Source organism: Anas platyrhynchos, chromosome 1 (genome assembly GCF_047663525.1).
Source record: "Anas platyrhynchos isolate ZD024472 breed Pekin duck chromosome 1, IASCAAS_PekinDuck_T2T, whole genome shotgun sequence".
Taxonomy (NCBI): domain Eukaryota; kingdom Metazoa; phylum Chordata; class Aves; order Anseriformes; family Anatidae; genus Anas; species Anas platyrhynchos.
In genome coordinates, this window is record NC_092587.1 from 28,465,195 (window position 1) to 28,491,852 (window position 26,658).

General features: G+C 40.8%; 1 protein-coding gene and 1 long non-coding RNA gene across 7 annotated transcripts in view; one reads left to right on the plus strand and one right to left on the minus strand.

Annotated features, from left to right (window-relative positions):
* The window catches only part of LOC140001608 (uncharacterized), a 31,930-nt gene extending 31,333 nt beyond the window's left edge, over window positions 1–597 (minus strand). For 2 of the 3 annotated variants that reach the window (XR_011807013.1, XR_011807012.1), the window contains exon 1: window positions 272–428. This is a non-coding gene — a long non-coding RNA (uncharacterized lncRNA). Of the gene's footprint in view, window positions 1–271 lie in introns of all 3 variants that reach the window. The other variant, XR_011807011.1, reaches the window with a different exon arrangement.
* TMEM168 (transmembrane protein 168) lies at window positions 597–26,079 on the plus strand. 4 transcript variants are annotated; one of them, XM_027457397.3, is made up of 5 exons: window positions 597–773; window positions 4,715–5,981; window positions 17,664–17,806; window positions 18,851–19,125; window positions 22,896–26,079. In XM_027457397.3, the coding sequence occupies exons 2-5, from the start codon at window positions 4,845–4,847 to the stop codon at window positions 23,441–23,443; spliced, it is 2,103 nt and encodes a 700-aa protein (XP_027313198.3). In that variant the 5' UTR covers window positions 597–773; window positions 4,715–4,844; the 3' UTR covers window positions 23,444–26,079. The 4 variants fall into 4 exon arrangements, with proteins under 4 accessions (XP_027313198.3, XP_038043433.2, XP_038043416.2 ...); XM_038187505.2 differs by lacking the exon at window positions 597–773 and adding an exon at window positions 887–989; XM_038187488.2 differs by lacking the exon at window positions 597–773 and adding an exon at window positions 1,046–1,157.
* The last annotated feature ends 579 nt before the right edge of the window (window positions 26,080–26,658 follow it).

Sequence of the window (26,658 nt, forward strand, 5' to 3'; positions counted from 1 at the left end):
GGGTTTAGGAGGGGTTCCTGTGACTCAGCTGCCCAGCAGCTTCGGGAAGAAGAGAAAGCGTGACCAAGTTCCAGCTCTTGGCGTGGCCAGCGGCTGCCAGGCAGCACTGCCTGCGGGAAGCAGGGGGTTACCCGCCATGGAGGGGTGCCAGGAAGGAGGGCCAGGAGCCTGCAGCCTGTCTCCGCTTCCAGCTCCGCTCCCGCTGCTGTGCCTGTGTGGGCAGTGGGGGCAGTGGCACCGTTAGGGTCTACGGGCTTCTCCTCGCACCCACCTGGCTGCGCTTGCCAAGGCGGGCTGTGCATGAAACACGGCTGGCATTTTGTGTAAAACAAGCCTTTTAGCTTGGGAGGAACGAGTCCGTCCAGGATCTGCGTTCCCTCTTGCGTGCCCCGAGCAGGCTGGGCGTGTGTCCGGCTGCCTCCCCCCCCCCCGCCTTCCATTTTGTGCCTGTGTGCCGGGCAGGGCGCGTTTCCCCCTCCTATCGCCCCGCTGCTCGACTCTCCCTGCGTGAGGCTGCGGGGGGGGGCTCAGCACCCCCATCCCCACCTCCTCTAACCGCGGGGGAGCGGCGGGGGTGCCCGCTCCCCCCCCAGCACCTCGCCCCAGCCTCCCGGGATCCCCCCGCAGCCCTCTCAGGGGCCGGGCCCGGGGCTCGGGCAGCGCCCGGGCGGCGCCGTTTGAGCCTCCGCGCTGCCCGTAGCGGGGCCGCCGCAGCCCTAAGATGGCGGCGGCGCTGCGCGGGGGGGCGGGGAGTGGCCGGGACGCCCGCGGAGGTGAGGCCGGGCCGGCGGGGGCAGGGGGCGCACGGCGGGGCTGGGGCACAGCGGGGGGCTCGGCACCGGCTCGGCGGGGAGCCCCAGGGGGGGCTGGGCTCTGGGAAGGGGGATTTGGGGAGCTGGGGGTCGGGGCGGGTGGTGGTGCCCCGCCGGGACCCCCCGGGCGCGTTGCCCTGGCCGAGGCGGGTGCCCGCGGCGGCCTGAGGCACTCAGGTGATGCTCTGCATAAATACTGCTTTTTTGGTTTATAAAGTCTCCCGGAGTTGCTTTTGTTGTAAACTTGGGCGAAAGTGGGTGAATAAAAGAGGAGGCCAGCTCCAGCCAAGAGACTGTCACTGTCCAGTTTCCAGAGGTCTCACCCCAACTCGAAGCCAGCTGCTGGTACACTACCAAAGCTGCTTTCCTGGGCTTTCCTTGTGATTCCTGCAAATCACGTTAAAAACTGCTTTGGGAACGCTGTTCCTGAGTATCTATAGAGAGGCTCTTGGATAGTTGAGCTTAAGTTTAGATCTGGGTTTAGGTTCAGTTTAAAACCGCAGGCTTGCACAAATTGATGAGCGTTCAAAAAGAAAGGCGCGCATTCTGTTTGCTTTGTGTCTAAGTTCGATTTGCTCAAACATTTAACGCGGATGATGCAACCTGAAACATTAAGGCCCTTACTTTGAAGAAAAAATAAATAAATAAGTAAACTTTGAACTGTCTTTGTTCAAAATATAAGCACAAACAAGTGACAAAAGTAGCGAAGAGTTGCATTGTAAAGAATAAATCGGCTCCAGGAGTTTCCCATTGGAGTTGCTGTGTTACTGCAGGTTGGTGATATCCGCGAGATGCGATATGTAAACCACAAAAACGCTACTTTTTCTTCTTCTGACCAAAAAGTTGACCACATGATTTGGTTCAGAGGACATTCACGGTCAGTAGCAGGGTTTACTAGCCCATCTTTTTGCAGATTCAGCGGAAAGCCAGGAAGAGGAGGTCAAATTTAAGGTCCGAGCTGTCACTTTGCAGATAACTCAGCGCTTGCTGAGCCTTTCTGCTCCAAACACGCGTGTGTTTCCTGCCCTGGCACCCTGTGCAGGCACATCGATGGCAGCACCAGCAGCGTCTGTGCCACATTTCTCATGACCTGCTGCCAGCAACGCGCTGAACTGGGCAGAGGGTTTCTGCCCCTCAGAGTGGCTGCTTGCCTGCTGGGGGGTGGTGGTGTTGCTTCTGCACTGATCCTACCCAAAAAGGATTTAGTGACAGCGGCAGAATTTTAAGCTGGATATTCGTCGGGAGCTTACGCCTTTTGTACGTGGGCTGGTCTGGTGGGTTGTGTGAGGCTGTTGTCTGCACGCACACTTACAGCAGCAGCAGTCCCTCGTCTCGGAGGGATTCCAGAAAGGTTCAGTGAGCGAGGTAATGGGACAACATAGCAGCAGTCAAGTATCAGTACTGAGAGAGGGAAGAAAACATGAAATCACACCTCCATACTCACAGTTTCAATGTGAGCTAACTGGTGACTTTGGTGTGGGGGGAGAAGACACGCAGGAGTTTAAATAAATGGCTCCGGTTGTCTGTAACGTGAGTGTTGTTTGTATTACAGGAATACAAGAGCGAAACCAGTGCTGTAATAACCTGATATAGTGCCACCAGCAATATGATAGCAAACTGAGCTGTGCTGTCTGTATGAAGTAGGAAATAAAGGAAAGGTTGAAAGTATTCCACTAGGTGAGGGGAGAAATATTACAAGATCTTAAGTGTCTAGGCAGTTCAGAATTAAATTGATATGTATCAAACATTAATAGTAATGAGAGCTAAGAAAAAGCATTGCTGAAGTTCAAAGAACTTGAACTTGTAATGGCACTGTGTAATAACCATCCCTTTTGAGTAGTTCGTATGTATGCTGTTTTAATTAAACAGACTTTTAAAGTACAGTTCTTTCCAAATAATATTTGTAATGTATCTTAGGTATTTAAGATAATTACTTAATATTGATAATATATATTTTCAAATTTTAAAACTAGGATTCCCTAGGCCTGGTTTGTCACTGCACCAGTTACGTAAGCTGGTTTGATACGGCGTGTCAGTCTTCAGAGAAGCCAAAGCAGATAGGCAAATCAGTCCCACACTTTTGTTGTTCACTGACTTAAAAAAAATAATAAATATAAAAATGAAGAGAGAGAACGAAGTCTTAGGAGTTTCAGTCAAAGTGTCCTTTAATACTTCCCTCAGCATTATAAATGAAAGCAGTAAGCTATAACACTAGCTCTAAGTGTTCTCGAGGCATTATCTGCTCTCTCGTACCATTAACTCTTCAGAAGTCTTTGAAAGATGGGCAATTAGGTAATTACTTCAGAAATGATAGAGGCTACAAATGAGTCTTCTTACTTGCTGGAGATTGCCAGTAACTTATCTAATTGTACTCTGAGATAAACATTTTGTTAATACATTGTGAAACAAACGTTATATGTAAATATAATTATTACACAGGATTTCAGTAAGTTTTAGCTAAGGGAATTTGTTCTGGAGCCCTTTCGAATTTGTGATGCTTCTTAGGAAAATTAGCAAGGGAAAATATTGATACTGATTGTATTGTTTCTTTATTTTCTTCTGATCCACCTGCTGGTTTCTGTCTTACTTTCTCTGGAGGTGTAGGCTCTGTTTTATTTATTCAGTCACTCCTGGTTTAGACTTTCTAGGTGCAAAATGCTCAAAAAGCAGAAGTACGTGTGTTTTCCTTTACCTGTAAGCTCTCAGAAAGCTTGTTCTTGGAGTAACTCTTACCAGTTTGTTGCTTCTAACACATTCTGCATACAGAGCAGTTATGGCTTTGAAGCACAAACCTTTTTTGCCTTTAACAAGAGAACTTTGAACTTTGCCTCTGACAACATTGTGTGAAGTAGAAAACTATCATTAAATACAGTGAAATACAGATTTTGGTGGAAATAGAATTTCCTCAAGAACTTTTGTTTCTAATTATGGAAATGAATGCTATTCTTTATGTGTAAACTCAATAAAATTAAACACCAGTAGAATTAGAATAATCTTTGTGTTTCAAGATCCAGTTCAGACCAGGAAGAAACATTTTCTGTAAATTATTGATGATCTCAAGGGATATATCCATAGCCACGTTTTCTTGCAACCCCTCCCCCCCCCCAAAAAAAAATAAATATTATGTGTTCCTATACTATATTGAAAAGAAAACCGGTGGTTAAATGGGTCTGGGTAGGAGCACATACATTCTAAATATAATATTTATCTTGTTCATTTTATTTGTGTGTCTTTTTGGTAGGGAAAAAGTGTCTCGCAAGGGTGCAAATAAAGGCTTTGAGTTGACGTTAAAAAAAAAAAGGCTGGATTTTATCTCTGAATATGTTGAATGCCACACAAGTTGATAAACTGTGTATCCATTCGCCTTCCCAGAAGTGGAGATAATGATAATTGCTTTTTTTGTGATCTATTGTGTTTTGAAGCTCATTAACTGATTGTGAAGTTCTTTTTGTAAACCCTTGTAGCTATTCAACTACTAAAAAGAAGTCTTGCAAAACATACCAAAAATGTTCAGTGTAAAGTGAGAACTTGTAAAATGTGGTGCTGAAATAAAACAATGCTTTAAAACAATGGAGAAATGTTTTAGAAGGTAATGGGTATCATAAGACTATTTTGGATACCTGTAGATATCCGATATAGATACTCAATGGGTGTTACTGAAAAGCTGAATGGGCAAGGTTTGGTTTAAATTTTTCATATGTTCAAATTATGAAATTATAATATGATTTTCACATAAATTTATTTTAATAATGACCCCAATTTGACTGACTCTTGAGAATAGACTTCCCTGATATTCATTATGTGTTTTTTAATTTAGATGTTAAGTGAATGTGTCATGTTTATGCTGTGTATGATTAAATTGAATTAATTGCCACTAATGCTTCTTTTAATTCTTCTTCCAGGACTTCAGTGATTCTGGACCACTGTTACTGCAATGATATTACAGAAGACAGCTGTTACATTGCATTTGTTGGATGAAACCCAAATATTTTCTTTCGGTCAAGTGGGTAAAACCCCCTAACTGCAGTTTACATGTGTAGGTCACTGCGTTACTGTGTTAGTCATTGTCTCTACGCAGCAATGACAAGGCTAGAAGAAGCAAACAGAGAAGTGAACATGCATTCATCGGTCAGATATCTGGGCTATCTTGCCAGAATCAACTTATTGGTTGCCATTTGCATGGGCCTTTATGTCAGATGGGAAAAAACTGCAGATGCACTGATTTTGGTAATATTTATTCTGGGACTCTTTGTTCTTGGAATTGCCAGCATACTCTACTACTATTTTTCAATGGAAACAGCAAGTTTGAGTCTCTCCAATCTTTGGTTTGGTTTTTTGCTTGGCCTTCTCTGTTTTCTTAATAATTCTGCCTTCAAGGATGATGTGAAAGAAGAAGCGACTAAATATCTGCTCCTTTCTGCCATTGTTTTAAGGGTATTGTGTGCTTTGGTTGAGAGGATTTGTGGTTGTATCCATCATCGACCAACTCTGCTGACAACAGTTGAGTTCTTGGAGCTAGTTGGGTTTGCAATTGCCAGCACAACGATGCTGGTGAAAGAATCTATGAGTATCATTCTCTTGGTTATGGCTTTGGCCGTGTTAATTATTGACTTACGTATGAAGTCTTTTTTGGCAATTCCAAATTTGGCAATTTTTGGAGCCATTACATCCTTACTTTTTTTTCCATCGCTGAACATTCCCACAAACCCATTTGCCTTGGCCTGTTTCTTCAGCTGCCTGATTTCAGATCCCCTTCTCGACGTTTACTTCAGTGGACTTTCTGTTACTGAACGATGGAAGCCTTACCTGTACCGTGGTAAGATTTGCAGAAGGCTTTCTGTCATCTCAGTTGGAGTCATTGAACTGATCTTTTTCATCCTTGCCGCCTTTAAGCTGCGCGATTTGGATCTCTGGTATTTTGTGATACCTGGTTTTTCTATTTTTGGAATTTTTTGGATGATCTGTCACGTGATTTTTTTTATAACTCTTTGGGGATTTCACACAAAACTAAATGACTGTCACAAGATATACTATACCCACCGTGCAGAAAACAACAGCCTCGACAGAGTTATGGCATCCAAAGGAATGCGTCACTTCTGCTTAATTTCAGAACAGCTAGTATTTTTCAGCCTTGTTGCAACTGCTGTTTTGGGGGCCGTTTCTTGGCAGGTAAACAATAATCTCTTTATCTTGATCTCCCTCTTGAGAATTGTTGACTCCTAAAAGTTCTTGTGCCGTTTGGTGGTGTATTGTGACTCAGCAGTTCAGAGTTGGAGCCTTTGGCTTCAAAAGCACACTCTTCCAGTTCAACACTTTGTGCTGCCTGTGTCTTAGGAAGGCAACTGGCACTTGCCAGTTTCCCCGTATAGTCAGAATGAGCAGAGTTCATGCTTCCAGGCAAAAGAAGTGTGCAAATTTTTTTAAACATACCTACTTACAAAATAATCTTACCTCTGAGTTCTTTGTGCCATAATTTATTTATTTTTTTCAGGTGAAAGCACTGTATTGAATCTAGTAATGTGCATCACATTGAGGGCTTTTCTTAGGGACTATTTTAATGGAATCAAGGCAAAGTTATATTTTAAGAATGCATTATTCAATACTTCTGTTTTGATGTGAAGTCAGAGGTCAGTTGATAAACTGATAAGTTGTTGGTATAAGGTGCTCTCAGTTTCTTAAATTGCAATCTGTTTATGCATCTCATACATTCCTAGAAAGACCAGTTCTTAACATTACATGGTGTTCTTATCTGTGACTTTTCTTTCCACTCCTGACATAAGGCCTATGCATGTTCTTCGTCAGAAAACAAATATTTCTCTAAGAATGCTTGCTCAGTGCTCAAACTAAACTACATTGTGTGTTATCACTAGTGCAGCAGGGTGAAAAGGGAGTTTGGTGCCTGTATTCTTTTTTATGTTGATCTGAAAAACAGCAACAGTCATTCTTTTAATAAGAGGTAAAAAAGAGAATGGATTAGGTTAGATACACGGAGGAAATTCTTTGATCAGAGTGGTATGGCCCTGGCACAGGCTGCTCAGAGAAGCTGTGGATGCCCCATCCCTGCAGGTGCTCAAGGCCAAGCTGGATGGGACTTTGGGCAGCGTGGTGTGGTAGGAGGTGTCCCTGCCCATGGCAGGGGGCTGGAGCTGGGTGGGCTTTAAGGTCCAACCCAAGCTATTCTGCGATTCTGTTTATTAGGGGTGAAGGTGCTAATGCACTGAAAGAAATGGGAAAATAGTTTGGGAAACAGAAAGAAGTCAAGGTAAACTTTCACAGATTAATATTGTTGATTTCATTTTTTTTTTCCTTCAGAGAACTATGGGATTTTATCAATCAAAATGCAGATTTTTAATTTTGATGTGCCGGGTGACTTCTTCATTAAAAGCAAATTTCTTAGCATGTCTGAAATAGCCTTACTAGTTTCTCTGTCTTTACCCTACTCCTTCAACGTCCTTGATACACCTTAGTTAATAGTTACAGAAGTGATCTGGGTGGAGTCACTCCACCTAGTTATACCCAACAGCAGTCAGAAGAAGCCAGGCATGTCAGCTGGCTGGGTAGTCACAGGAGAGGGACATTTTCTTTTGGTGGCTTCCAGTGCCTGTCCACGCACAGCTGGACACCAGATAGCATCATGGGGGTCCTGCAGGATCACCCTGGGCAGGGCTCCGTCTCCCTGCTGGTCTGCTGAAAGCACACAGGAGCTGCTTTCAGGGGGCTGCTTCCTGAGTGCAGGTTATGTGCACAAGCAGGGAGGTTTGGACTAAAACTCATCAGGTTACATTTTCCTCTTCATGCTGATAATTCATTGTTTTTCTTTTTTCTGTCTCTGTTGTGTGCCCAGAAATAACTGCAGCAGTAACAGGTTTGATAATTTCCAGGCCTCTCTAATTTTGGAGAAGTCCTGTTGTACTTTGGAAGGACTCGTGCAGGACAGTTCACAAAGAGCAAGCTGGCAATTCAGCTAAACCTTAGTGTTTGTTATTGGCTAACTTCAGTTTCTGGCATCGTGTGTGTACGTAAGATAAGCTGTTACTCACTGCCTCTGTCCCATAGGTTGTTTGTTCCCTGTTCAGTGGGAAGGGGAGTAGTGGTGGTGGCAAAAATGAGACCACGTGCTTTTACTTGTCAGGGAATACATTTTTTTATTATAATAATAATAATTAATTTAGTAGATAATTATATTGGCATTAATTTTACTGTATTTGTGGTTCTTCCATTATGTATTTACATCAACGAGTTACTTTAAGGCTACAAATACAGTTGTCTCCAACAAAAATCCTTTCTATTTCAGAGGTGTGATGTTTGCCACACAGATCACTGTGCCTATTTCATCTGTTGTCAGAAAATGAAATACTTTACCAGACCTGGTCAGAGCATGACTTAATAAATGGATACATCATTTATTATAGTGACTGCAAGGAGCTGTGGCCTTTTCTCTGTTTTTCTGGATAGTGTCAGTTTTCAAACTAATTAGAAATAAGAAATTAATGATGTATGAGCATATGATTTACCCTCTTGTGGGACTTTTTCTTTTTTTTTTTTTTCTGGGGCTTTAAGGAAACTTGATTTTTTTTCTTCTTTATAGGGGGAATTGCAGGCCTCAAAACTCTTCCTTTAGAGTCCTTTGCAGGGTTTTTGAGTTGTTTCTGAAGGTCTAGCAAGCTCAATGGTAATGCAGCAAACAAGCTTCTGCAGTTACTATGTACTTTCCTTATGATGTTTTACACATATTGTAACAGAGACAAACCGTTAGAGAATTCTCTCTGGTTTTCCTCTTAAAAAAAAAAAAAAAAAAGGAAAGAAAGAAAAGCTATTTCTAAATGCTTATTAGGTTGGGATTTGTATTTTGTTTGTGTTTGTTAAAAAAAAAAAAGTTACTGGCATTAGGACGTAATAGAAAAAGATCTTAAGGCTCTTAGATGCCTTTCTATGAAAACGCTTTTATATGGTCAAAAAAAAAAAAGTATTGGGAATTATTGGGAAAGGACTGAAGGTATCATCATGCCACAGTATAAATCCATAGCTTCAATATGTCAAATAATTGTGCAATTCTTATTTGCCATCTGAGAGATCAGAAAACAGGAGACGGTTCAGAGAGGGGTGGTGAAGTTCATTAGAGACCCAGCACAGTTTCCATGGAAGGAATGACTAAGGATGCTTCAGTATGGCAATGAGATAGCGGAGTGGGAATATAAAATATTATATGTGATGTGGAAAAGTAACAGCCCCAGAGCTGAGGGGAATCGAGTTGGCAGGAAGCAGGAATGAGACAGGCAGGTGGGGACAGCTCCTCGTACTGAGCCAAGCTACCTGAGAAGTGGACATCACGGTGCGCTAAGCAGTCATACAGGCTCAAGGGGACACTGCACAGTCCCTGGGGACAAATTCACTGAGGTTTATTTTCTGTAAAGAACCAATGTCTGGCTCAAGAGCCACCAATTGTTGGAGTACTCAGGAAACACGCCTGCTTATTCTGTCCTTACAGTCTTTCCTAGGTATCCATTTGGACTCTTTGAGACAAGACATTCTCCTAGTTGGATCTGTGGTGCAGCCTTGTGCAGTCACCCTTACATTTTCATGTTAGGGATGTATTTTTTTAGTTAAATTTGCAACATATTTTTTCTTTATGTTCTTAGGAGTGCAAAGCACTCCAGAATCAGAAGCTTCTGAAAATGTGTTTGCTCTTTTTAAAGTTTCCTTCTTAACATTTTCTGCATGTGTAAAATAACAGGACTGTTTCCAGACTTTACAACTTCCAATTTGGGATTTATGTCATCTTAGTAAGTGCTAATTGTATTTGAAATCTGCTAAGCGTAGCCTAGAAGATGAAGCGCTTTGTGTTTATACCTTTCCTCAGTCTGAGGACGTGCAGAAAGCCAGTTTAATGACACTGCGTTCGATAGGAGAGGTGGCTTGGAACCGCTTAATGGTTTGCCATTTGGCCTCTCGTATAATGAGCAGAATTGGCTAAAAGTCTGCGCCTTGGAAAGTTGCTTCCTAACAGTCAGCTATAAATAACTAGCCCTAGCATATGAAAAAGCTGGCTCGGTTGTGTGTGTTATCTTATAGCCAAAAATGGGGTAGAGGATGGAAGGGGCTCTGTTTCATGGAGAAGTTCATTACAGCAGCATTATGTATGCCCTTTGAACCACTGCAATATCCATGCATCGTGTAAATGTAACGTGTATGAGAGGTCAAGGCCTAAGGAGAACGTTGCCTGCTAATTGGTCGCTACAGTGTGTGCTGATTGACGAAAATTGCCAGGAAAAAAAGAAAATAAAATCTCGTTTCGTAGAAAAGCCTTTAAAATGGGGAGAATTAACTCACTGGTGCGCACGTAGGGCTTCTGTGACTCACGCAGAACTGCTGCGGATGCAGGCCTGTTAGCTGGGGACCTTGCTTTAAAGGGGGTCTAGCCTTTGCAAGAAGCCAGGGGCTGTAGGTGTGCTTGGGAAGGGTTGGAGCTCCTGAAAGGAGAATCCCTCTCCGACAGATCAAACTGAACTGTGAAGAGCAGAGCCCTCGGGTCTGTCTGAAGCTGGAGGATGACCTGAGGAAGCGCGAGGAGTGTAGAAGCAATTTGTCAAAGATGATTGCATTCAAAAATGGAGTAACAGCTTTTCAGTGGGACGTGTTTCAGGAGTGACACGGTCTGCTTCTGAGATTAATCCCTGCTTGAGCTGGAGAGGAAAAACACCTTGACTCCTCAGTAGAGACCCGTTGAAAATTTTCTTTGCGAAATCCGCAGGAAGCGTTCTGTGCTGCCTTTACATTTGTGTGAGTAATTCCAGTCAGATCAATAGCCTCTTTAGCTCCTGTAGTACTTACTCATTTCAGCAATTACTCATGTCTGTAATTAGGCTCTGGGTTGGGACAGGATCCAGCAGAAGTCGTGCAAATGACTCAGGCATTACCTCTTCTCGAAGCTAGTAAAATGATGAAAAATTTGGAGAGGAAGGGCTTGGAATCCACAAGCATAGTTCTTGGAAAGGTTTGGAGGAATCTTTTTCTGAGAAACTTCAAATCAGATTTGGTTAAGTGCTATATGCCAAGGTAGCAGTGCAGTTTTGCTTAATTACTGCCTGAAGAGAATTATTATCCCTGGAAGACCTGTATTTAGTATTACCAGGAGAAAAATGAACTATGTCAGAGACAGGTAAAGTAATGGAATGAAGTGCTTTCAGTACATTATTCTTAGTTTTAGTGAATTTTATGGATTAGTAAAGTAATTGTATTCATGATATGCATGAGTACTTGCGCTTAAATGAGCAGTGCTGTTGAACTCCAATTGTTCGTGGAAGAACAGTCAGCTTATGGTGTGTGTGTTCTTGTTTGGGGAGAGTTGGTGATTTTGTATTCTTTATGCAGTGTGACTGTCTCGCAGAAGGTTTTTGAAAGCTCAGGTTACAATGCCTTAATAAAATTGAAGGTGGTGATTTTTTTTAACTTCTCTATAAGAAGAGATTGCTTTCTGAATAGTAAAAAGTTTTCTAAGTACCGTCTGTATTTGCTTACACGTACTTTTGTTACTGTTGCAGATTAAATAACTGTTTTAAATGCAAATCATATCTACTCCTCCTTTGTTTTCCCCTGCTTTTCTTTCTGACTTGTATTTTTAATCCGGTCTTCACTGGGCTTTGCTTGTTGTTGGGCTTGCTGTTTGACTTGCATAGCAGCCTCACAATTTCTTTACAGACTCATCTGCTCTGTTTCTTCCACAACACCATCGTTTCCCCTTTCCCTGCTGTTTCACATCTCTTCAGCTAGATCCTAAATCCCCCTCATGCCCTGCTGAACCATTCTCAAACTCACCCCTTACCCTCCTTATTTTTGCTTATTTTGTCTTCCCCTCTTGGAAGAGGCTCTCAAGCCCTTCTTGGCTACCTGCATCTCCGGTCCCATCCCGGTCAGTACATCACAGCATCACCCCATCTGAGGCTGACGGGGACCTCTGGAGCCTCCTTCCTGCCCTAGCTGCATCTTTGTGCTGCTTTGCCTGAGAAGAATGGATGAGGACAGAGTTCAGCTGAGCCTGGGTGCTTTTGGTAGCTGAGGTAGGCTCAGGCTTTGGCATGGTGTAATGAGGAGCGATTGGGTCTGTTCGTTGCGTCACGATGAGTGCCGTCAGACCGAAATTCAGAGGCAAGTTAACGTGCCTTGTTCACAGCCCCTTGGCGAAATGCTGAGAGGCAGCACCAGTGTTATTTTGTGACAAGAGCATTTGCATTTGTTGTAAGCCTGCAGAATCTGCCCAATGTGCTCAGCCTTGCTGTAAGCCTCATTAATTTCAGAAGTCAAATTTCTGTATTCTGAATATTCAGGATTCAAGTTAATGTGCTTGTAAATTGACCGCCTCTTCTGCTTCTGCTGTTCCATCTATGCAATGGTGTGGGCTTTCCTGGGATTAGAGCAGGGGTCAGGGATGGGAAACAACTTGTTAAATCTGCCTGCCAGGGAACGTGATGGCTATTTTCTGCAAATGTGTGTAGATTAGTTATCAAGTTAGTCTTTTTCACCTCAGATTTCTTCTTCACGGAGTGTATTACGTCTTCAGTTTTGCTTGATAACTACAGAGGAGCTAAACAGCTTTGTTTCGTATTTACTTATATGCGTGTGCAGGCACTTAGGGATATATAAAACCTGAAATTGGATAAATTCAGCTTGGATAATGGAAAGCAGGGCAGAATTTTTCCTCACAAACAGGCAAAAACATCTGTGTAAGCCTCCTCAGCTGTGTTGGCCTGTTGTTTGTAATCCTGGGCAGCCTGCCCTGGGTGTCCCTCAGCAGGGTGACGGTAGGACCGGGTGACCTCCAGAGGTTCTGTGATCATCTAAGTTGACATCTGCTTATGAATTTATTTCTATTTGAATCAGAAGGGCTTTTCTGTAGGCCTTCGTAACTGGCTTCCAATTTAAATTAATGCTTCTTTATTTTTTTCTTCCTTCTAGTTATTTTAATCTGTCACATAATGTTCCCTCCTTAAATACTCCATCAGAAGTGTTTCACTTTCAGCAGTGGTTTCTCCTTGGGAATGGGGTTGTCCTATCTATTAATATAAAATTATTTATTTAGGGTACAAAGTACCTGTAATTTCTGGTGTTTTACCAAAGCAACATTTAACCATAAAATGTTGCTTGAAAAGCTAAAGGAAGAGGAAAGATAGTACAGCTTGCGAATCTCACCCATCTTTCATTGTCTGTCATTTCAGTAGCCAAAGGCAAGAAGTATTTTATTTTATTTCATTTTATTTTTCCAAGTTCTTGGAAATGAGAACACACTGTATATTTCAGAAGTACTCATTTAGAAGACAGGCAAAGGCAAACAGACAAAAACAACCACCACCAAAGACAAAAAGATGAAATGGCTTGTTATGTTTTCAGTGGTGTTGCTGTGAGGGTCCCTGTGTTCTGTTTGCTTTTGGTGCAGCCTGGGGTCAGTGGGCACTCGGAGTAGAGAGAGCTACTGTAGGCCAAGTTTGCCAGTGCAGTTGAAACCAGAGTGAAAATGGGTTGAACAGATGAAAGAACAGAATCCCTTTGTGGCCCCGGCTATGCATGCACAGCCATCTGCTGCATGAAGGACCAGTCATCAGATCATTTGGATTTAGTAAGTCTCCACCTTGCATCTTATCTGCTATCTTAAAAGAGGGACCTATCTTAAGATTTACAGTAATTAGTAGCTTAATTAGTGGTTGTTTTTTTCTGCTCTTGCAAGTTGTTAAGTTTAGATGTTTTAAAATTACATCATTTTTTGCAGCACTAAATTAAAATATTTTATTATCTTACTATGGTGCTGCTCTAAACACTATTAATCATTCTTATATTACTTAGTGATATATTTATTCTAAATCAAAATTGTTGAAGAAGTGCTGACAGCAAATGCCAGCATCTTTACATTACATAAATGCCTGTATGTGTGACATATCCATCCTACCAATATACTTCTCTACTTCAGAGCATAAGATGGCCAGTAAATGAAGATGAATTTGAAACTTCAGATAGAGCTGAGTTGACTCATAACACTATAGAATGCATTTCCCTTTCCTCTTTAATACATGTATGTGGTACAAATTAAAAGCAGGATACAGGGAGAGATGGATCATCATGATGATCAGAGGACTGGAGACCTCTCCTGTGAAGAAAGGCTGGGAGAGCTGGGGATGTTCAGCCTGGAGAAGAGAAGGCTCTGGGGAGACCTCTTTGCAGCCTTTCAATACTTAAAAAGGGTCTTATAAAAAACAAAACAAACAAAAAAAAACATAGAGGACTCTTTACCGGGGTAGATAATGATAAGACAAGGGGGAACGGTTTTAAATTAAAAAGGGGTTATTTGGATTAGATATTAGAAGGAAATTTTTCACTCAGAGGGTGGTGAGGCCCTGGCACAGGCTGCCCAGAGGAGCTGTGGATGCCCCATCCCTGGAGGTGTTCAAGGCCAGTTTGTATGAGTCCCTGAGCACCAGTGGGTGGCATCCCTGCCCATGGCAGGGGTGTTGGAGTTAGATGCTCTTTAAGGTCCCTTCCAACCCGAGCCATTCCGTGATAGGAGGCGATCCTTACCATTTCTGTATAGGACCTTTATTTTCCTGCTGGCATCTTCGTATTAGTAGGAATACTTTCAGCAATTAAAAGTAAATATTTTTTTTTTGGAAATCAGACTCAGTCAGGAATTTGGTGAAAACTCTTAACATTTTGGATGATCTCAAGTTCTGTTACTGCAGAATACTCCATAGGTTTACTGACTTGTGTATGTTTTAGGAGCTTGGGGAGTGCAGGGAGTGTTTAGAACATAGCAATTTGAAATAAAACTTTTAAAATAAAAAGTCAGAGCAAGTACCAGTACAATAGTATTTTTATGATATTCTGGTAGCTGTACTTTTTATGGGCAGGTGTATTTTTTATTTTCTAATATGTTCACTCAGATCAAAACACTAATGCAACGTAAGAGCAGTTTGTTATAACAAGATCCAAAAAAGTCATATACATCATATGATGGAGAAGCTGAATTTGCCGTAGTTCTAAAAATGGATTATAATACTTCACGGTCCGTGCATTCAGTCTTTCCAAGGTTTAGAAAATCCTCAGACTGATCATAAATAGGAAGCTTTCTCAGATGAGCCCTTCAATTTCTGCATGATAACTTAAGGCAAGTTACCTTCAGGCATCTGCAGTTTCAAAAGTAAGTCTTCAAATCTCGAAACGAGTTTAGTCAGAGAGCTCCACAATTTCATCAATGCGTTATACTTTAACAACTTTCTGTAGAATGAACGTTAACATTATTTTTTTTTTATTGAGTCCTTTTGATTTTCAGAGCATATTTAGGAAACTGAGCAACAAAAATAAACTTTCTGCTGATGCATTTGGGAAAAAAATAGGGGCTTTTTATTTTGTTTTGTTTTTCTCCTAATTTACAACAGAACAAGTTCAGGTTGCACCATAATTGTTACACTGTGTTTTGGGGAAGTTACTCTGAAAATCCTTATTCTCTGACACAACTTGAGAATCACTAGCTGAATGCTTCTCTGCCCTTGCCCCAAATACCTGACTTAACCTAACTCACTCGTTGATCCTGACCCTCTGAGTAGTAGGCAAGATTGGGAATGGGAAAGGAATGTATCTGGAGCGATGCAAGATAGCTCCCGAGATGGCTAAGAAAATGATGTATATAAAAGTGATTAGCAATCTCCTATAATGTATGTGCACTTAATAGGCACGCTTTACTCCTTGTGGATTGAAATTATTAGCACCAAATCAGTTGACATTATACCACACGAAATCTGATGGCAGTATTAACAGGAGCATTACCACCTTTTACAGACTTGCTGTATCTGGGCTGGTTTTGCAGCCAAGCAGTTAGCAGATTTGAGGAGTGTAGGGCTGTGGGTATCGGGAAGGTCTCCTTGGCTGTTCTGATTTGATGTCTGCCCAATGTCATGGCCTCACTTTTCATCACTAGAAACAAGACAAACAAACTTCTCATTTGTAGCAAATTCAATAAAGCTTCGTTGGTTCTGGCTATAATCTTCTAGTGGCTTCAGGTAGTGCAATTTGAGAGTGATGCTATCAGCTAAGTTACAGGTTACTTGAGAGAAGTGCTACCAGTTATCAGTTAGTTATCAGGTAATATCAGATTCTGGTGTTTATTTGTGGTAAAAGTATTGCTGTCACCATTTCAAGGACACACAAGGACATCCTTCTGTCAGGAGTACAATGGGGCACTATTTAAAACTGGGACGCTCGGCAAGCACAGAGCTCTTTCTTAGATCAGGAGGCACATTAGGTAAGGAAAGCTTGCAAGGTCATGCAGTATTTCAGTCCTTAAAAACTGAATATTTTGGAGTTAGTGCTGTGTGCCAACAAGAACTGACTCCGTTTAGGTGTCATTTTTTCAGTCTCATTTACTTTCCAAATTATAAATTGCTTTGTCTGTGCGGAAACTGAACTACCAGCCCTCATCAAATCACTGAGACTGTTAAACAATAAGGGAGTATCCAGTTTCATTTTTTTATAAATAAATAAATAACCATTAATATTGCAGATTTATGCAACGAGGACACAAAAATAGGTGTGGTTGGAAGGTCATAACACTGTTCTAAAGACAGAAGGCTGTAGGTATGAATTTATTTCCTTTGCTACATAAGCATGAATACTTAGTATTCCTTATAGCAGCCTTCCAGTACCCAAAACGGGGCTCACCAGAAAGCTGGGGAGGGGCTCTTTGTCAGGGAGTATAGGATAAGATGAGGGCTTTAAACTAAATGAGGGTAGGTTTAGGTTAGGTATAAGGAAGATGTTCTTTCCTCTTAGGGTGGTGAGGCCCTGGCAGAGGCTGTCCAGAGCAGCTGTGGATGCCCCATCCCTGGAGGTGCTCAAGGCCAGGCTGGATGGGGCTTTGGGCAGCCTGGGCTGGTGGGAGGTGTCCCTGCCCATGGCAGGGGGCTGGAGCTGGGTGGGCTTTAAGGTCCCTTCCAACCCAAACCATTCTATGGTTCAGTGAATAACCATACCATTTACTAGTGCTAGTGGTTGCAACATGACTTGTGAAACTTTTTTTCACAGAAGTCATTTTTGTATCAGTGAGTGTTACTGAAGTAATTTTTTCCAAAACAATTTTCTGTCTGCAAAAAGGAAAGCTTCAGGTAGGGCATTAGCTGTGTGGGCCCTACAAAGTCCCATTGTAGATTTTCTTCCTCATCTGATATTTGTGTAGCTGATAGAGAATTGTATTTTTAATTGCAATAATGTTCTCAATGTTCACATAAGTCATCCTTTGTGTGACACATTAAATAGCCTGCACTAGGGATATTTTTAAAATCTCTTGGCATTAAAAAGCAAGAATAGTTAAATGTTTATTTTTAATGATGCAATATAGTATGTTGTCATCTTATGCTAGGTACATGATATTCTGTTCAGTGCATTAAGTCCTGATCCTGCTGATATTTACCAATGTACATATTTTATGCACATAAATAATTTTGTGGCATGTGATTTCTCTGCTTAAATGGGTAAAGCTGAGCTGTGATCAGGGTTTTCAAACCTAAATCCTGTGCTGTCAGTGACTTCAAATGCATTCCTTTCAGAAGAGTGATCCCTGCTTGCCAGCCACTTTCTCCCCAGATATCCAAATTGAGCTTTCATTTCTCTTTAGAGTACTTCACTGTGTAACATATGTGGAAAAATAAGTCTACATTTCATATAGTAACTCCCATTCCATGTTTCAGGACCCAATTACATTTGATCAGACACAGGGAATTATTATTAAAAACCATACCCAGCATACAGGAAGGGTTTTTCATGCTGTACCTAAATCTCTCTCTATATATGTGTGTTTTTTTTTTTTCTTTTTAGCCAACCAATGGAATCTTCATGAGCGCATTTCTCATTGTTTTGCCTCTGGAATCCATGGCTCATGGGCTTTTTCATGAATTGGGAAACTGCCTGGGAGGAACGTGTGTTGGGTATGCTGTTGTGATTCCCACCAACTTTTGCAGGTATAGTTACTGTGCACTTCAACCTCACCGTAGTGTAAGTGAGCTGTTAGCCAATAGAGGCAATCCAGTGCTGCTGCTTGTAGTTTTTCAATAAGAAAATACTCCTTTAATTAATAGACAAATTTTGTACTTTCATTTCTTTCACCTTTCAAAAAGAATGAGTAACTAATTCCACTGGGTATCTTGAAGAACCAAATCTCTTACTGTCATGACTAACGAATATCTATGAAGACTTATATATATAACATATATAAAAGCATGCATTTTGTAATCCTGAATCTCGTTGATTATGTATTGATGTTGAGGTATATATGCACACATACCTGCATATACCTGGTTTGTTCCAGGCCCAGTTCATCATTTTCTAAGCACTGAATGCCATTATCTGAAACTTGCTTCTGATGCTGAAAGATCAGCATCTGAACAACACACACAAGTAAGAATTATTCTATCTGTGTAAGTGAGTTCCATATTGAATAAAAGCTACTTTGGAGCAGAGATATATGAATTCAAAATATCTGAAGAAAATGAGTACTTGAATTTTTCAAAGTCTATTGTTGGAACTCATTTGCAAGAGTTTTTTTGTGGAGATATGCATTCATTCTCCTGCACTTGGTTCCAATTGTGTGTGAACAAGTGCCTGTCTGAAGGCAGTGTACTCACAGTAAGACTCCATGAAATAGTTGAAGCCCAGCATGTTCACATCACTGCTCGTCTTCGTTCAGCAAGTTCAGAGTGCAAGCAGAGCAAGTGTTCAGTCCAAAGATGCTCTCTCTCTCTCCCTGCCACTTACCTGTATGGGGTTGAGTAAAGACTACATTCTGAAATGGAACAAGTGTGGTGGGAGGAGGAGATAGTGGCTCCTCATTCAACTGCAGTATTTGGCATTGTTTGTAAGCTGCACATTTCAAGTCAATTTGAGTATACAACATTGCTACTTCATAGAGGAGAAAATATGCCACGGGAGGGGGGGGAAATGCCAATTGCTAGAAGTCCACTAAACATGAAACTGTTGTTGATCATAACTGGTTTTCTTCTCTTTAGTCCTGATGGCCAGCCAACTCTTCTTCCACCTGATCATGTGCAAGAGTTAAACCTGAGGTCTACAGGCATGCTTAATGCCATCCAAAGATTTTTTGCGTATCACATGATTGAGACATACGGCTGTGACTACTCTACAAGTGGGCTGTCCTTTGATACCCTTCACTCCAAGATCAAGTCTTTTCTTGAACTTCGGACTGCAGATGGACCCAGACATGATACCTACATTTTGTATTACAGTGGTCACTCACATGGCACTGGTGAATGGGCACTAGCAGGTAACTGTTTCGTGATTTTTTTTAGTAGTAGCTTTGGCATTGATAAACATTCCAAATTATTGAATTCTTTCTTGTAAAAAGAAAGAAAAAGTATTGCTAAACTTCTGGTTTGGTCACACTTTCTATCTGATAGTTTGGAATGACAAACACCAGTGTTTGGAGTACAAGTTCATATGAGCTCCTGGCAGGGAAGGAGGAAAGGAATGTGTAATATACAGAGCATGACTGTTGAGAAATTCAGGGGCTATGAGGAATCATCAAAATAGGTAATGTTGCAGGCTGACTACTTCTACTACTGGAAAGAATGCAGTAATGCATTAATGCAGAAGCCCCTGTTCCATGCAGTTAACTCGATCTAAAGAAGCAGCCCTTTCCTTACCTTTCTCTGTATGACAGTCAGGTGTGTTACTGTGTGAACCTCTGTATCATTTTTTAGTATTTAATCACTTTGATAAAAATCCTTTTGAAACTAGCTGTTCTTATAGTTGTTCACAAAATTCTCTGATTATTGTTGACCCCAAATGTATGCTTACAAGTTTAAACATGATTTCTTATTCCACTTACAGCTCAAAAAGTTGCCTTTGAAGATCATTTTTCTATTCCGGAAAAGTAATATGGAAATGACCCCCTCTTTCTCTAAATACAGATTTTCCCTGTATTTTGAGGGATATTTGTTCACTGTATTGAACAAGAGTAATCTCATTCCCTGGATGTGGTAGAACAAGCACACTTCCTTATGAGTGAATTATACAATGTTCTGTATTGCTGTGACAGCTAGTCTGTCATGAAGGACTGCCTGTACGTCCTTAAGATGTACTCTGTATTTTATAAAAGATAGAATTAATCAAAATGTTAGGAAGCAGGTGTAAATCTCGTGCTAGAAAAGCAGGACTTCTAACATACAGCAAACTTGTATCATGGTAGGAACTATGGTTTGCTGACATCCTAGAGTTTGGGAGTCATTGTGGGTGCAATGTAGCCTCAAGACGACAAATGCATATATAGAGGGTTGATTCAATGCATAAAAATATGTTTGGTATAAACTTCACCCTTTTTCCCTTTTCTGGCCCATTTTTGATCTCTTTGTAATAATGCAGTTCTACCCCAACTGTGTAAAAATTGTTCTTTGGTAAACCTGTGAAGCTTTCACATACTGATGGGCTTAGCCTTGCTGTCTTGCTGTACAGAACGGGGCTTCTGATGCTTCTGTGTGCAAAAAGTGAATCTTCTAGTAATAACTTTGAAAATTTGCAACTTGTTTTCTTCGTGGGACAGAATTCACTTTCACAGATAGCACTCAGCCTGTGAGCTGCTGTCTGCTTGTCAGCAATCTCTCTTCAGGAGCATGTGCTCTGGAGCAGTGTAGACAGATTGGAGCTTTGCATGCAGTTGTGCTGAGCTGTTTGGCCACAGGTCAGTCTTCATCTGGAGGCCCAACACCTGTTTTGGTGCAATTCCAGACCTGAAGTACTACACCTGCTGAAGAGCAATGCATATTTTTTTCTCAAAGCCTTCATCTGTATCAGCGGATTAAAAAAGCCACAGCAGTTCTCAGTTAGCAGGAGTGATGTAATGCAGTGTGTGCCAATATTGCTGAATTACTTCTCTGAGAGTAGGGTGGTCTTGTTCCTGAGAGCAGCTGTGCAATTGCCAGGCATGTCCACACGAGGTGTGGAGCCTGCTACCTGCAAGACTGCCTCCTGCCAGGGCTCCAGCCGGCTGCATACACTGCTAGGTTATGTACAGATGAAAGCTGATGCAGAAATTCAACAGCTTCCAGATCACGGCTTACATCTGGCCAGCTTGGAGTGTGGCAGAGGAGCTGAGATCTCTGTGTACCTGTTCAGAGAGCTATAGTCTGTATTATGCTCTGTCTTTACTTTTCAGGTAATGGTGAAGGTACCAGTTGCAATAAAAAGAGTTACTGTGATAACAATATAGTGTATAAATGTGGTGGTTTTCAGCTTTCACAGCAGTTCTTTCTCAGTTCTCTATCCAAGCACATCTTCAGCTTCTACTCTGAAATAATCTATAGTCACAGAAAGGAAAGGAACAAGCACTTGGTGCTTGTCTTGAATCCTTTTTTGTGCTCAGTTTCATTGTGATAGTTGGATGTGTTATGGAGCATAACTTGATAATCCTGCCAGATAGCACAGCTCCTGAACATAACCTGAAGTACAAACTGAGAAGACTAAGGATATTTGATTGTATGAAGTTCTGTGTGTTGGGCAGTGGTGCTTTGTGGCAGATGGAACATCTGGTCGTTATCTCCTGCAATGTGTGCCGTCCTCTGGCCTCTGGAGAGGGTTAAGAGGGATGGCAACCAGGAAACACAACATTTGGATCTAACAGAAAGGAGCATCTCACTGCTGGCTTATGCACTGCTACAGCACAGCAGTAGCAAGTAGTCTTTCCTTTATAATGACATCCTTTTAAAGGAGGCTTACTGGATTCTTTAGTTCACTAATGATGTTTCTCTGTTGTTGGAAGGTGGGATGTAACACAGCGGTGTACAAAAGAAAACTGTTAACTAGTCATGCATAAAGCATGAGCAGTCAGACGACCTGGGAGGTCATGTTATTCTCAGCTAATGCAAAGGCAAGAGCTGGGCTGCTGAAGTGTTGTCTCTGTTGCTGAATTGTCAGCTTAACTGCCTGTGAAGCCTGCCTAAGAGCCAGATGTGGCCAGACACATGGATTTCTTCCTCAGCTTGGTGCCTGAATCTTTTGCCAGCTGATCAATGCATGTGTTTGATGTCGGTAGGGTTAGAAAGGAGGGTGTGTTTGTGTGCATATGAAGGCTGAGTTGGTTTTCTTTGGACAGTTTACCCTTGCATAGTTACACCAAAATAAAGTTTACTTACAAGCCTTTCAAATGTTAACAAATCCATTTTACTGATAATTGACACAGAAGGCTTACCTAGGAAAAAAAAAGGAAACTGGCTTCTATACAAACCTCTATTGTAAATATTGTAAGTACAGCAATCTGGGGATCGTGTACCAAGACTGTCATTACTGTACGTTTGTATATTATGATTTTCTTTGATGCTATTTTTGCAGGTTTGCATTTGTTTTGGAGAAAGTTGTAGCCCTGTAATTTTGCTTTTACTATAACTGCAATATCGTGCTCAAAGCCTTAACTCCAAGCTATTAATTTGAAGCACTTTTTTTGTCACCCCTTATAGACAGAAATGTGAGTGCTGAAATACGCAGCTACTCTGTTTGAGATTTATCTGTGCAGTTCAATTGCTAGTAACAAGATTTTAAACACTGCTAAATGTACTTATGCTACACAATGAAAATCACTATGGAGTTGAAATGCAGTTATTTTAAATAATGTTTTTCTACCTCTTCTGAAAGTCATCTTTTTTTTTTTTTTTTTTTTAAAGCTGACATTTTCAAACTAGTGTTTTTGCTGTAAATCTGTATCATAGCTCCAACTTGCTAAAACGCAGACATAATTTCCTCACATTAATAGTCACTGTGGAGCCAGGGGAGTTTTATTCACTTGTTTGCAAGATATTTTCCTTGGGCACTTGAGTCTGCTTTTCAAAGCTACGTAGATTCTGAAGTATCCGCTACACTAGGCAGAAGGAATCCCCACTATAGGTAACTTTGCTTAATAAAAACGTGCTCTTTCACAGCATAGCTGGAGCATGAGCTGAGATGGAGCATGAGAAATTGGACACTCAAATTGCAAGTGTCATAGTTAAAATTCTATCGAGTTTTCAGTTTCTTCATGTTAATGTTAAATACATTTCCTTGTTGCAGGTGGTGATGCTTTACGGCTTGACACACTTTTGGAGTGGTGGAGAGAAAAGAACGGCAGTTTCTGTTCCCGACTCATCATTGTGCTAGACTGCGAGAACTCTCAGCCTTGGGTTAAAGAAGTAAGGAAAGTAAACGACCAGTACATTGCAGTGCAAGGAGCAGAACTGGCCAAGGTTGTAGACGTTGAGGAAGCAGACCCTCCACAGCTTGGCGACTTCACCAGGCAATGGGTTGAGTACAACTGTAACCCTGACAGCAACATCAGCTGGTCAGAAAAGGGTCGTACAGTGAAAGCCCTGTATGGCGTGTCAAAACACTGGAGTGACTACACTTTGCATTTGCCAACGGGAAGCGATATTGCCAAACACTGGATGATTTATTTCCCACGTATTACCTATCCATTAGTGCATTTGGCAAACTGGTTTTGTGGTCTCAATATGTTCTGGGTCTGTAAAGCATGTTTCAGGTGCTTGAAAAGATTGAAAATGAGTTGGTTTCTTCCCGCAGTGCTGGACACGGGACAGGGTTTCAAACTCGTCAAATCCTAATTAGGAACCAAAGAGGAAACGAAGTGAGAGCTCTGGGAACTTTCTCACTTTAAAGTATTTGCAACTTTTTGTATGACTATTTTCTCTGAATAAATCTGCTACACTCACTTTGTTAAGCTCTTTAAACAGCTAAAGTATATGCAACAGTTAGAAAACTGCAGTCTTAAACAGAAGAGGCTAGGACTATAATAATTGCGTTTTGTTACTGAACTGTATGTACATATGTAAGAAATTTAATATGACCATGCATTTTGGAGGCAGTTTGCGTGTTCATATGTGTTACTTTAAGCAGCCTTTTTTCAGAACCACCAGTGTGACAGACAGGAGCTCCTATGAATATGAGAGCATGCTTACTTGTCATTTATATCCTGTGTAAGGTTCAAATACGGGAAGGGAAACAAGCTAATCTTAAAATCAATATTTATATTCCTGAATTTGTTTGGTGGGATCAAGGCTATTATGAAATAGCACTGAGCCAAAAATTAAAAGAGAAGAATGGTCACTGTAGATAAGTAGCTACCAAGAATCTTGTTTTATTTGCTTTTGCATCTTCAGCTCTTGCATCATTCTCTACTGCCATCAGTGGAAATTTGCTACAGAAAACAAGGAAATCAGACAATCTTGTAACGTTCTGATGGAGTTAAAAGTGCACTGAGAGGTTTTTTCCTCACTTGTCAGGGTGGTTCTGTCTTTTTCAGGCTCTTACCTGTTTGTATTTTTGAAAAGCTACTCTGAAGTAAAAAAAAAAAAAAAAACAACAAAAAAACAAACAAACAAACAAACAAACAAGGAATTTAAGTAAGAAACTAGTCTATAGATTAAAAATAAGAAATACAAATGCTGCCTTGCTTCCACATCTGAAGTCTTTGCTGTGCCTAAGACCTCAGTCCTGTAAAATGTTGAGTCTGGGATTAGACAAATGGGTTCACGCCCAAAAGTATTAAATCTGTGAGCAAGCAGTTTGTCAGGAAAATTATTCCCATAAGCCAGCACTGTAGTACGCTTTGTGGTGTTGCACATGTGTGTACAATCCAAACATTTGAAAATCAAGAAATTAGTCCTTTTTATTTTGAAAAAGTTTGGAACATCAACCATAACACTTCTTGTTAACTACAACGGGTACATCTTGCTCTCTTTCTTCTGCTGTTACATCTTTATGAACATTGTCTGTATCTTTCTACAACAAGAGGAACTGAAAAGCGTGGGATTTCTGCCCTGTGCTGGGAACTGTAAGTAGACTAAAGTGAAAATCTGCTCTGCAGTGTCGTGACACACAGTTTTGTACAGAACAAACACAACATTTGGTGCTGATCTTTTGCCTCAGTTTATTAAATGGTTTCCAGCATATTTATTAAACTGTTAGGTTTTTCTGTAGGATGGACTGTGTGATCTTTAGCAGTTTGTTAGAAATTAAACGAAGAGTCAGCTCTTCAATCTGCAAAAAGATTATTTGCAAAACCAATCATGTGTTTTTAGATTTGTTTCAGTTTTCACAATTAACTCTAGTTTTCTGAATTTGTAATAATATTAACATTAACTAAGGTTATTCCTACTTTTGATTTTATTTTTTAAAGCAAAGGCATGGTGAAAATACCTTTTTAATCTGAAATATATGTTTACAGCCATTGAAAACTGTGAGGCCTTTTTGGACAAAGAGACTGTATTTTGTCTTTCAAAATCCAGGGTATAGGATGATGAGCCTCAGGAATTCAGCAGTATTAATTCACCACTTCTATACTAGTTAATATCAAGACATCCTACCACTGCCCATGTTCCCAGGCAAGGACCAGGTGAAGGCAGAGCTCTCCTCTGGTGCCTGGTACTCAAGGAATTCCATGGGTCTCTGCCTAGCCCCAGCCCAGCCCCATGTGCACTCTGTGAGAGACAACACACCAGAAGCTCCTCATGGCAGCGAGGGATTATCCCTCTGCTGTGCTAAGTATTAAATACGGGGGCAAAGCCTGAAAGAGAAATTTAGACTTAATTCCAAAGAATGTTACAAATATTATCATTGACATGCAAGTTATTTTTATCTACTGGTGACACGCTCAAGAATTTATTATATGGATTTATATATATGGATTAAGAAGGGTAGCTTGAGGTCTAAACTTTTTTTTTCCAAGATGCTTGTTTGTACTGTACATTCAGAAATTTTGTTATAAAGGTTGCTATAAATTTATATCAATTTTATGTTGACTTTTTTTTCATTTACTTCCCATACATTATCAACCTTGCTGCAAATGCACAAAGTCCTACAAACTTTAGTCTTTGTTTTTCTCTGAACAAGTATGGGAATAAAAGCCATCTTCTTAATTTTTGCACTACGAGAGTTAAGTATTTGCTGTTCATTATGCTTTGCATGCCTTGTGATTGTTGTTGTCTAGCCTTCAGTTTTTCCTAGAAATTTCATCAGTTTTATTAAGCGTTCCCTTTATTTTGCAAAGACATAATTAATGTTGTGCTAGCTGTAAGCATCTATGGTGCCAGCAGTGGACAAGGTAACGGTTAAATTTCTTGTGTATAAATACCTTTCTTTGGGAAGATTTTTATTGGAGATACTGTTTTTAAATCTGTAAATAGATTTTTTTGTGTATTTGTGATATTGCTTAAATATATTTTGCTGGTTTGGATGCTCATTTCCATTTCATGTTTTTATTTGTCACTTCCAAAACTTCTGTGCTCCATCTTGAATTAAGTCTGTTCTTTTTTGTGTACATCTTGTTTCAGGGTTGTTTTTTTAGATAGAAGGTACAATGGGGCTTTCTGAAAACACTAAGGATTATTTGTAGCTTAACAATTCGATAGAAATGATAAATATTAACTTAAATTATTAACATACCCTTTACCTTCTCATTTTTTATAATTTAGTCAACAAGCTAGTAAAAGTGTTCCTTGTGCTTTGAGGTATTACTTTTTAGAATCTTAACTGAAGATTTCATTGATGTATTTGTATTTATTCAAACTTGCCATCTCCGGTAAGATCAGACTCTAAAGTTAATGGAGGGTTCCTGTTGAATTAGATCAAGCCTGGGAAAACAAAGCAGAAGGAAACTGTGATGGTGTGCAGTGTTGAAGAGGTCAAATCTTAAATTACTGCTAGGGATGTTCTTGCACTCCCTCCTCACAAAACACTCCTACTGTCACTCATAACAAGCTGGGGCTGGGCCGTGACCCTCTCAGTGAAGACTACGGGGGGAAATGCCAGAGAAGCAGAG

Excerpts from the sequence above, each read along its gene's own strand:
- TMEM168 (XM_027457397.3), top strand. The coding sequence starts at position 4,845 with ATGTGTAGGTCACTGCGTTACTGTGTTAGTCATTGTCTCTACGCAGCA. Across the intron at positions 5,982-17,663 it reads TGGGGGCCGTTTCTTGGCAG|CCAACCAATGGAATCTTCAT; the intron begins GTAAACAATAAT and ends TTTTCTTTTTAG. Across the intron at positions 19,126-22,895 it reads TGGTGAATGGGCACTAGCAG|GTGGTGATGCTTTACGGCTT; the intron begins GTAACTGTTTCG and ends TCCTTGTTGCAG.